At 44.6% G+C, this 12,500-nt stretch overlaps 1 protein-coding gene across 1 annotated transcript in view; it reads left to right on the forward strand.

Annotated features, from left to right (window-relative positions):
- ripor2 (RHO family interacting cell polarization regulator 2) overlaps positions 1-12,500 on the forward strand; it is a 115,043-nt gene that overhangs the window by 87,735 nt on the left and 14,808 nt on the right. Inside the window, exons 10-14 of the mRNA XM_048229520.1 lie at positions 1,493-1,556; positions 1,966-2,009; positions 3,393-3,518; positions 9,601-9,749; positions 11,738-11,867. Coding sequence (XP_048085477.1) covers positions 1,493-1,556; positions 1,966-2,009; positions 3,393-3,518; positions 9,601-9,749; positions 11,738-11,867 — 513 coding nt within the window. The remainder of the gene's footprint in view (positions 1-1,492; positions 1,557-1,965; positions 2,010-3,392; positions 3,519-9,600; positions 9,750-11,737; positions 11,868-12,500) is intronic.

The following is a 12,500-nucleotide window of genomic DNA, read 5'->3' on the forward strand; positions in this document are numbered from 1 at the left end:
CCTCTCCTCTCTCTCATCCTCTCCTCCTCTCCTCTCCTCCTCTCCTCTCCTCTCCTCCTGTCTCTCTCCTCCTCTCTCTCTCCTCCTCTCCTCTCTCTCTGTCCTCCTCCTCTCCTCCTATATATACTCTCCTCTCCTCCTCTCCTCCTGTCTCTCCTCCTCTCTCTCTCCTCCTCTCTCTCCTCCTCCTCTCTCTGTCCTCCTCCTCTCCTCCTCTCTCCTCCTCCTCCACTCCTCTCCTCCTCTCTCTCTCTTATCCTCTCCTCCTCTCCTCTCCTCTCTCTCCTCTCCTCCTCCTCTCCTCTCTCTCTCCTCCTCTCCTCTCCTCCTCCTCTCCTCCTCTCTCTCTCCTCCTCCTCTCCTCCTCTCTCTCTCCTCCTCTCTCTCCTCCTCTCTCTCTCCTCCTCTCCTCCTCCTCCTCCTCTCCTCCTCTCTCCTCTCCTCTCTCTCTCTCCTCCTCCTCTCCACTCCTCCTCCTCTCTCTCTCTCTCCTTGTCCTCTCTCCTCTCTCCTCTCCTCCTCCTCCTCCTCTCCTTCCTCCTCTCTCATCCTCTCCTCTCTCCTCTCCTCCTCTCCTCTCCTCCTACTGTCTCTCTCCTCCTCTCTCTCCTCTTCCTCCTCTCCTCCTCTCTCTCTCCTCCTCCTCTCCTCTCCTCTCCCTGTCTCTCCTCCTCTCTCTCCTCTCTCCTCCTCCTCCATCTCTCCTCCTCTCTCTCCTCTCCTCTCCTCTCCACTCCTCTCCTCCTCTCTCTCTCATCCTCCTCCTCTCCTCTCCCTCCTCCTCCTCCTCTCCTCCTGTCTCTCTCCTCCTCTCTCCTCTCCTCCTCTCCTCTCCTCTCCTCCTCTCTCTGTCCTCCACTCCTCTCCTCTCTCTCATCCTCTCCTCCTCTCCTCTCCTCCTCCTCCTCTCTCCTCCTCTCCTCTCCCACTCTCCCTCCTCTCTCCTGTCTCCACTCCTCTCCTCCTCTCTCTCTCTCATCCTCTCCTCCACTCCTCTCCTCCTCTCTCTCTCTCATCCTCTCCTCCACTCCTCTCCTCCTCTCCTCCTCCTCCTCCTCTCTCTCCTCCTCCTCTCTCCTCTCCTCTCCTCTCCTCCTCTCTCTCTCCTCCTGTCTCTCTCCTCCTCTCTCTCTCCTCCTCTCCTCTCCTCTCCTCCTCTCCTCTCCCTCTCCTCCTCTCTCTGTCCTCCACTCCTTTCCTCTCTCTCATCCTCTCCTCTCCTCTCCTCTCCTCCTGTCTCTCTCATCCTCTCCTCCTCTCTCCTCCTCTCCTCTCCTCTCCTCCTCTCCTCTCCTCCTCTCTCTCCTCCACTCCTCTCCTCCTCTCTCTCTCATCCTCTCCTCCACTCCTCTCCTCCTCTCTCTCTCTCATCCTCTCCTCCTCTCCTCTCCTCCTCTCCTCTCCTCCCCTCGTCTCTTCTTCTCCTCCTCTTCTTCTTCACCATATATGCTGAACGGTTCCTCAACTCATAGTTCTTCTTTCTCCTCTGCAGAACATGTGCACGTTTGAGGGGGAACTAGAGAACCTACTGGGAGAGTTTCACATCAAGATGAGAGGTAGCACACACACACACACACACACACACACACACACACACACACACACACACACACACACACGTCGTGTATTAGGCTAAGGGGGTGGCACAGGAGACCCCAGTCACTCATACACAGCCCTGTTACCATACACTCTGCATGTGTCTCTATTTCACGTCCAGGTGTGTGAGTGTGTTTGTGTGTAGTGCGTGTGTGTACTGTGTGTGTGTGTGTGTGTGTGTGTGTGTGTGTACTGTCTGTGTGTGTGTGTGTGTGTGTGTGTGTGTGTGTGTGTGTGTGTGTGTGTGTGTGTGAGTAAATGTTAATCCTCACAGTCTACTGAGTCATCAGTGGTAGAGTGAACTGACCACACACACACACACCAAATGCTTGATGTGTGTGTGTGTGTTTTCTTTGCCCCTTTCTCCAGGTCTGGCCGGCTTTGCCCGTCTGTGTCCAGGGGATCAGTATGAGGTAAGTGACCTGAACACTCTCCCAGTTTCTCTCTCTCTCTCTCTCTCTCTCTCTCTACCCCCTCTCTCTCTCCTTCTCTCTCTCTCTCTCTCTCCATCCTGTCCTCTCTGTATCAGGTGAACATTCCACACATGGGCCCCTCACCTGCTCCCCTGTGCTTTCTCTCTCACACTCTCTCTATCCCTCTCTCTATCTATCTATCCATCTATTCATCTATCTATCTATCTATCTATCTATCTATCTATCTATCTATCTATCTATCTATCTGTCTGTCTATCTATCCATCCATCTATCTATCTATCTATCTATCTATCCCTTGTTCTTTCTGTCTATATATCCCTTGCTTTCTTTCTCTTTCTAGCTTTCTCTCTGTCTCTCTCTCTTTCTTGATACCTGTTCTCTCTCTCTCTCTCTCTCCCTCTCATCACTCGTTCCCTCTGTAATGTACTCGAGTGCTGTTCTCTTCCTCCTCCAGATTAGATGAGATCTCGTCCTGTTTACCGCCGTCTCGCCGAACGCCTCCGTAATCGCAATACACACACCTCACAGCAGAGTCAACGGGCTTTTAAAACACACACTGACTGACTCTCACACACTCACACACACTCTCACACTCTCACACACACTCTCACACACGGTCAGTGACTAAGTGCCCTGTGTGGCGGTGACTGTGATTGGTTACACTGTTAGAATGTAGAATGCCATTGGCGCATTCATTAGTGAGCACATTAGCACATTAGCACGGTTTAACCCCCCCTCTCTCTCCCTCTCTCCTCCCTCTCTCTCCCTCTCTCTCTCTCTCTCTCTCTCTCCCTCCCTCCTCCCTCCCCCCCTCTCTCTCTCTCTCTCTCTCTCTCTCTCTCCTCCCTCCCTCCCTTCCTCCCTCTCTCTCTCTCTCTATATCTCTCTCTTTCGATCTCTAGTTTTTTCTTGGTCTAGTTTCTGCTTTATTTATATCCCCTCCCCTGTTATTTTTCTCTCTCTATCCCCCATCTCCCTCTTTTCTTCCCTACCTTCCTCCCTCTCTCTTTCCCTCCCTATCTCTCTCTCTCCCTCCCTCTCTCTTTCCCTCCCTATCTCTCCCTCCTTCTCTCTCTAATTCATACAAGCTGTATTGGTGGTATCCGTGTTGCCAAAGCAGTGTGATGTACATTCAATACAAAATGGAAAACGAGCAGGATTGATCAGTGTGAAAAATATAAATATAAATAACAAAATATTTAATCCCCTCTCCTCTCTCTCTCTCCCCCCCCCTCTCTCTCTCTCTCTCTCTCTCTCTCCCTCCTTCTCTCTCCCACTCTCTCTCCCTTCTCTCTCTCTCTCTCTCCCCCTCTCTCTCCCCCTCTCTCTCCCTCCATCCCTCTCTCCCTCCCTCCCTCTCAGATCTTCATGCGGTACGGTCGGCAGCGGTGGAAGCTGAAGGGGCGCATCGAGGCCAACTCTCGTCAGAGCTGGGATGGCGAGGAGATGATCTTCATGCCCCTCATCACCGACCTCATCTCTATCAAGGTGCTGACGCCTCTCCTCCTCCTCATTATCTTCCTCCTTCTCTCCTCCTCCTCATTATCTTCCTCCTCCTCCTCATTATCTTCCTCCTCCGCCTCCTCCTCCTCCTCATTATTATCTTCTTCCTCCTCCTCCACTTCTTCCTCCTCCTCCTCCTCATTATCTTCCTCCTCCTCATTATCTTCCTCCTTCTCTCCTCCTCCTCATTATCTTCCTCCTCCGCCTCCTCCTCCTCCTCATTATCTTCTTCCTCCTCCTCCACTTCTTCCTCCTCCTCCTCCTCATTATCTTCCTCCTCCTCCTCATTATCTTCCTCCTCCTCCTCATTATCTTCCTCCTCCTCCTCCTCCTCCACTTCTTCCTCCTCCTCCTCTTCCTCTCCTTCTTCCTCCTCCTCCTCTTCCAACTCCTCCAGAATGGCACACCAATATGTTCCATTGCCAGAAGGATTGCTGTGTCTCCTACCATGATCTCAAGGCATGGAGGGGAAATAGGTCCGACAGAACCCGGCAGGACCGGACGGACGGCGCGGGGGGTCTTGTTCCGCCCTGAAGGGACCTATTTACCTATCCCGCTTATTACACGGCTACTTGCAAAACGAAACAATAAACTCCCCACGATATGACTCTTTAGCCCACATAGCCGAGGCTATAGCCTATTTGTTACCGTTTCATTGTGGCTTTTGCTGAGAAAACAGCACACACTGAACTTGAATCAAACATTCTTCAGAACACAGCTGATCAACCGTCTGCTTTCACTTTTGATTGAAGTTCCAGTACTTGCGGAGTGATTTGAAAGTAGTGAATTAGCAGCACAAAACCCATTTTCCTTGATGGTCTGTTATACTTAGCAACGGTCTGTTATCGAGAAATATCAGACCACCGAACGTTGGGAAGGCCCATCCAAGTGAATGGAGCATTCTTCAGCATTATAAAGAGCCGTGTAATAAATATATACAGTAATATATAGTAATAAAAAAAAAAAAAAATATATATATATATATATATATATATATATATATATATATATATCTCACTGATTCTTGAGATAAGGGACAAAAGTACTTTTGAAAAGTGACAAACAAAAAATCGATACTAGATCTCATCTATCGTGCCTGAAAAGGAACAGGTTTTTTTATTAACCACTTTTTATAAAAATTGAAATTTACTGACTTAGTAACTTGTCATTTGTCAACTCCGTCGGACACATGAAAATGTGTTTTTTTGTGTGTTTGATCAATTCAACAACACTGTAAAGTCTTTTAAGTGTGTAGAAATGGTGTGCCTTAGCAAGCTTTAGTGATAAATTGCATTGTATACACTTTTAATATCATTTTACATTGTTTTGGAATAAGCAATTTTAAATTACCTTAATTTAGTTTACTATTTTAAAATTTTTAATATATACAATCAGTGGTTTTGTGCACGCAAGACACTGATGCATGTAGATAAGTTGGTGTTTTAATGTATGAACACACTCAATTGAAGAAAAGAAACATACATTTTTTTATAAAAATTAAAAACCTCTATCTTACGGGGTTGACACACAACTGATGGTGTTGACATGCAATTGACGGTGTTGACAAACTAATCGAGAATCAAACTGATTAAAGATATTTACCTAGTTTTGACATGGCAGTATCAAGGGAAAAGGTATCAAACTTCAAACAAAGAGTTTCTACAGGACCTCAGGCAAGTAAGTTCAAACAAAGAGTTTCTACAGGACCTCAGGCAAGTAAGTTCAAACAAAGAGTTTCTACAGGACCTCGGGCAAGTAAGTTCAAACAAAGAGTTTCTACAGGACCTCACGTAAGTAAGTTCAAACAAAGAGTTTCTACAGGACCTCAGGCAAGTAAGTTCAAACAAAGAGTTTCTACAGGATCTCAGGCAAGTAAGTTCTATGATTTGCTCCAATTTCTCTCAGCAAGTAGGTAAATCATTACTGCCTTCGGTGTAGAGCCAAGTATTAGATATTTATATATAATAGTTTGTCTAACCTGCGAGACTTGGGCATTGGACATGAGGTGTTGAACATGCCTACACTCTATGAAGTCCATAACATCAGGGGCTATGTCATAGAGCTCCCTGGTCTGGCTTGCTTGGAGGGGACAAGCTGTCCCTGTCAGTTTCAAAATATTTCACTGGACAGAAACAGACATCCCTCCTCCTAGCCTAGTCGCCTGCTGTAGTTTTACTGGTCACCTTGCTATTTTATAGTTCAGGTAGCTTAGTTGACAGTATCAGGTAGCTTAATTGACTTTACATTCTCCTATGGGCCTAACACTTCAGCCATTTGGAACAGAACACACCAGAATAGGCCTGCTTAGTAAGCAGGATTTGATGGCTGCATTGCAATTCAATGCGGAAGTAATCCAAGTATTCAGAATACGTTACTCAAATTGAATATGTTACAAAATACATATTTGGGCGTGTATTCTGTATTCTGTAACAGAATACTTTTTGAAAGTATCCTTCCCAACACTGCCTACATCTCATGAGTCCCATGCGCTTTCCCACCAGTGGAGCTAGTTGGCTAGTTGATCAAACTTTTGCCAACTTAAAAAAAAAGCTTAACTCCAGTCGCGATTCAAAGCCCGCTGTTTTCCAGCAACAGCACCCATCTTCTTTGTTTTCAAGTAGCAAAGAATTCACGTGGAACCATCGAACTCTGTCATCATTATGTTAAGCCCGCCCACCGACTCTACCTACGATATGATTGGCCTGATCGAAGTTTGATTTTTCCAGCTCACAAGCCAACAGAGTTGCTAGACTACCCTGGCTGCAAATTACATTTGCTGCTGCTAGAATGCGCCTAGATTTCTAGGCTACCCTCCTCCCATATTTAGGGTGAAAATTGGCAGTAGGATCACAAAGGATACAAAAACTCAACTTTCACATCTTGGTAGCCTGGCTAGCGCCACCACTTCTCAATGAGACGTGGTCTGGAAACCAAACGTTCATTTTCTCGTATTTGAAAAAATGCCCAGATCCGTTTATTGGGTGCCACGGATGTCTATCAAATCGTCTGTGCATAGCTCATCATCGTCTTGCTTTCCCACCTGTTCTGTGATTGGTTCCCTATCTCAGGCGAAAATTTGCTCCATGGTCTCCAGGCTGCCTTAGCAGCGTGAATCAAATCGCGCGCAAGGCAGCATGGGAACACCCAGGCTAACATCTTGGTGTTCTATATCTACATCAATGGACTTTCCTAACCACCAGTGATCATCATACACCACTGCCAGCCAATCCCCTGTCTCAATACTGTTGATAATTATAATTAACAGTAGCACCCCCAGGATCTTTCAATGGCTCCTCTTCCATTTCATCCACCAAATCTTCCATTTCATCGACCGAATCCCCTGCTTCTCCCAACTCATCTTCCATCTCCTCCATCAGCATGGCCAATGGACGGCTCTTCCTGGCCCTTGCATCAGTCTGGTGCTCCTCTGAGCAGTCTCTTATACAAAGAGTAGCTGGGGGAAAGCATTGGCAATCCAATGGCTCACTGCAAGAGCATGATGGTTGTCTGTACCTAACACCAAACTGGCGAAGCCTATGGAGAAGCCGATACTTCTTTAGAACCTTGCCTGATACACTGCAAAAAATGAAATCTAACCAAGTGCTATTAATTGTATAATAAGATCAAAAAATCTATTTGGTATTGTTTCTAGTATGAAAAGACTTACCTAGCGCTCTCTTGAAAGATCATTTTGACTTAATTTAAGAAGACTTTGACTTATTTTAAGGAGTCTTATCAAGACACATTTACTTAACGCACTGGCAGACAAATTGGCTTGCTTTTAGGACAAATTTGCTTAACGCACTGGAAGAAAAAATTGCTTATTTTCAGGATCAGATGTCTTAAAACAAGTCAAACATTTCTTAAATTAAGTCAAATGATTTCATGAAAAAGTGCTAGGTAAGTCTCTTTATACTGAAAACAATACAAACTATTTTTTTTATCTTGATATAAGATTAATAATCTTGGTTAGATTTTATTAGATACACAGTTTTTGCAGTGTAATGCCAGTTGTCTGTGACCTGATTTTTCAACGGCTCGTTTCTGTGCCACATGAGTTGTATAATTCCTTCTCAGCTCTTGTGGAAAAGAAGATATCTCCTAATGTTGGAGTTCCGATGTTGGCTTCCCGTTATCATCCTGTCTGTTTCTGTTCATGGAGAATCTACAATCATTTTATCTTTTAGTTTGACATTTGACTTTTTTATTTGAGCCTTCCTTTTCCGCCATTCCTGCTTTCTAAGTTTGTGTTGCTCTTTTGTTAATTTCTTAACCTTTTCTTTCAATGCTTTTATCTCCCTTGCATGTTTTTTCCTGTTTTTTCTCCTCTGTCTCTCAGCTGCAAGGGCAGGCTGGGTTGAGTAGGCTCCTCAACAGCCTGGTCCAGAGGACATTCTGGTGGGGTGTCTATTTCATTTAGCCATCTATTCTGCATAACTCTGGACATTTTCTTTGCTTTCCTCCAATACTTTCTGCGGTGCCTTTTTGCTCTGGTTCCTAATTCTCCTACTTGTTTTACTTTTTTATTTTGGACCCTGTCCTTCCATCTCTGTCTCTCCTTTCCTAACTGCTGTTTACTGTCTAACTGTCCCGTCTGCTTTCTGGGTCACTGATAATTCTTTCTCTCCCTTTTCTCTGGTACTGTTTCTTTGTTTTTGCTCCTACACTGACAATTTTTGTCTAGGCATGTCTGCCTAGAGTAGATAAAAACAATACATTTTATGAGTTATTATTATAAGTTATTTGGCATTTGGGTATATTGAGATGTTTTAAGTCAATCAACATGCATACTTAGATCATATTATCATGTTATGTAGTTGTTATACATTACTTAATGAGTATTTGGGAGCACTTTTCCACTCCGTCAGCTTACATGTCAACACCGTCAGACAAAATTATCTGACGGAGTTGACATCTGACGGAGTTGACAAAACAACATGTTTTTTTAACTTAATCATGTGTAGTAGATGGTAGCCATTTTGATTTTCCTCGATTGCCAGCTGCCACTAAACTAATCCAAAATACCAACTTTTATTTCAAACTTCTTGATTGAATTCAGCTCTACTTTGAAGACAGTGTTGACACATAAAAGCTGTGACCAAAGGGATTTCAACTTGCTTGCTGAATATTTATTCTTTTTAAAACACTTATGAGACCATGTGTTGGACTGCTGCATCCATCAACAGAAAGAAGTCAGAGGGGGTCCTCAGGGTTAAAGCTGACCAAAATATGCCTGATTTATTTCGAATTTGAAAAATATCTGACGGAGTTGACATGAATTGAGGACAGATTTTGAAAGGCTGTTGTTAATGTATAAAATAATGCAATGTTCACTTTAAGTATTTTGTGATATTTTATTAAGCCATCCAATTAACCTCATAATAATATTTGGGCATTTTGGGCAACACTTTATTTTTGCAGTTTGATACTGCAACCTCTGCGGAGGACGAGTTCATTTTTCATGGGCTTTCATAGTACAGTGCCGGTATTTTATGAAATTACAATGAAATAATATAAATATAGCCAAAACTAAGAGTCTAAACATACACAAGTCTTTCATAGCCAACTTTTAAAGCCTTTTTAAATGAAATAATTTATTGTTTTTTAAGGGAAATTGCAACATTTTGATGGGGGACATGTTTTGTCCCTTATCTCAAGAATCAGTGATATATATATATATATATATATATATATATATATATATATATATATATATATATATATATATATATATATATATATATATATATATATATATATTAAGAGATGTAATGAAACAAATCGGCTAAAACTCGATACACCCGTCCCGTGTGAATATTACAACCGGTTGAGAGAAAAAAAATCTACACTGATCTCTTTATTTTGAGTATGACATGTCAAGTCATTCGAATGTCACTTAGCAACCGTAGGATGACATTAGAAAAAGCTGCAAATGTGCAGTGGTCTCTGAACTTTTTCCAGAGCTGTATGTACAGTATGTTTATGTATACATATGTAATCCCTAGGGGTCACTTTTTTTTTTTCAATCGTCTGACCTCTCACCCTTGACCTTTGCCCTGTCCCGTAGGTGACGGAGCTGAAGGGCCTGGCGACCCATGTTCTGGTGGGCAGTGTGATCTGCGAGACCAAGGACCTCTTCACCGCCATGCCCCAGGTGGTGGCCGTGGACGTCAATGACCTGGGCACTATCAAGCTCAACCTGGAGGTCACCTGGTAGTGAGTACTACACCTCAAACACTACTAGGGTTGGGCACCGAAACACGATTCTAATATGGCACCGGTGCCAACACAAACGGTAGTAACTGCATCAAATAACAACGTGGATTTCGGTGCCTCATTTCGGGTGCTTAAATAGCTTTTTTTTATTCTTTTTTTTTTTTTATACGAGGCATCACTGCATGTCATGCGCCATCTCTAACGTCTTGCTCTGATAGCAACACATCCAGATACAGTTAGCTAACATATGATAAACACTGGATGTATAAACCAGAGGGGCGAGTGGACAGTGTTTGACAGCTTGTGTAAGCCCAAGTTTAAAGCGATATCGCGAGCTCTTGTCAAAATCTAGCAGTGGGCCTAACTACACGCAAAAGGCTATGAAACAACATCAACAGTAGGCTAGCCTATATGTTACACAATATCCTTGCTAATGCGCTAACTGACATTTATTTGAAATGTTATCAGCAAAGTTGTAAGGTGAAAACTTTATTTCACGGTGTGTTAAACAACATAATGCCATGATATTAATCTTTCATGTGCATGAGGCCCATATAGCATCACAATGAATATGAAGATCATGTTAAAATTTAGCTGGCAAAAACATAAATATGTAGGTTACATACCTGATGTCACTGACCTGTCAAAGATGCTACGAAACCATCTCCGTACGTTATCGCTAATTAAACTCAGCTGACTGATGTTAGCGCATAGCCATAGTTGCTGTTAAAATGCCTACTAGGCTAGCGCTGGGAATCTAAACACTTTAACACCGACATGTAGCCTAACATGTTCAAAACTACTGCGTGTTATGGGTTAAGACATGACATTTCTTGAAGCATTTGGGAACACACTGAATTAACTGTAAAGTAGAGTCCCTGTTAGATTAGCTTGCCTGCAAATGCCATTGTCCATGACCTGGCAGTTTAATGGCAAGCGGTTTTAACATACCTTATGGCAAACCGCCTACACTGGGTAAACTTAGGGTAAATGCGATTAATTGATTTATTGAATATCGCGACAGGCCTACACGCTCCACACACACACACACACACACACACACACACACACACACACACACAAACATACAGAGTGGGAGACATCAGTTTCTCATCAGCACAAACACGCTTACTCACACACAAACACACAAGCTCACACACACACACACACATTCTCTCTCTCTCTCACACACACACACACACACACTCTCCCTCTCTCTCTCTCTCTCACACACACACACACACCACACACCACACACCACACACACACACACACACACACACACACACACACACACACACACAGAGTCTATGTGTGTCTCTATTCCCTGTGACCCAGGGCACTGGTCCTGCAGACATCACACTGACAGTAGAAGGTCTCACCTGGTAGTGTTACGTCAGCCTGACTGACCCTGTGTGGACGTTTCAAATGCAGTCCTCTATGTGCTGTCATGTGCTGCCATCCGGTGGCCAGTTGTGGAACAGCATGCAATCTTTAGCAAGACCACAGGCTTGGTGTGGTTTTAGTGTGTGTGTGTGTGTGTGTTTTAGTGGTGTGTGTGTGTGTGTGTTTTAGTGTGTGTGTGTGTGTGTGTGTGTGTGTGTGTGTGTTTTAGTGTGTGTGTGTGGTTTTAGTGGTGCGCTCTTTCTTCATCAAACTCGGGGGGCCTCCGATCGCTTAGAGCTCAGACATCCTCAGGGCCAGACTTGGGCCACATTCAAACCATGGTGTGTGTGTGTGTGTGTGTTTTACTGTGTGCATGTTTTGTGTGTGTGTGTTTGTGTTTTAGTGTGTGCATAGAGATTTAGTCAGGATGATGGCAAATCAGGAAACAGGCTTCATTCTTTTAATGATGCACATCAAGGGAGAGAGACAAGTTTCACCAAGAGGATTCATCCCTGGCTGAGTGAGTGTGTGTGTGTGTGTGTGTGTGTGTGTGTGTGTGTGTCCATCCATCCTCTGACCATTCCTCTCGTCCTTGTCCCCAGCCCGTTCGACGTGGAGGACCTGACGCTGTCCACAGGGAATGTCAACAAGGCTACAGCTCTGCAGAGACGCATGTCCGTCTACAGCCAGGGCACCCCAGAGACGCCCACCTTCCAGGACACCTCCTTCTTCGTAAGTCCCCACAACGGGCACCCGTCCCTGGGCTGGGCTGGGCTGGGGTGGAGGTCTGGTGGGGTATTCTGGGCTGGGGAGGGCTGGGCTGGGCTGAGGTGGCCACTGGTGGTAGAAGAGTTAGTGGGTGATCATTATAAATGGAGCAGTGTGCTAGCTCTGTGTGCTATTTTGTATTATATTTTATTATATTTTCTTTTATTTTATATAGTTTTGTTTTATTATATTGTTGTTGTGGGGTTGTACAAGAATTGGGTCAATTGGATGGGATAGGGTGCATTTTGTGTATATATATTATAGCACACTGTTTATATAGCACGTTATTGCACAACTCTGTGGTAATGCCTGTTTTGTCTGGCTGTTTGTGTGTACCTGAACCCTGACCTGTGTGAGTGTGCGTGCTTGTGTATGTGTGTGCGCGTGTGTGTGTGTGTGTGCACGTGCACGTGTGTGTGTGTAGCCCAGCCTCCCGAGTCCCTTGTTGACTTGTCCCAGTGTGTTGTGTTTGTACCAGAAACCTACAGCTGAGCCTGACTGACACATACTAACACCCTTCCCCATAAACCTGCCATCCCCTGCTGTGTGTGTGTGTGTGTGTGTGTGTGTGTGTGTGTGTGTGTGTGTGTGTGTGTG

The sequence above is a fragment of the Alosa alosa genome, chromosome 20 (genome assembly GCF_017589495.1).
Source record: "Alosa alosa isolate M-15738 ecotype Scorff River chromosome 20, AALO_Geno_1.1, whole genome shotgun sequence".
Classification (NCBI taxonomy): Eukaryota; Metazoa; Chordata; class Actinopteri; order Clupeiformes; family Clupeidae; genus Alosa; species Alosa alosa.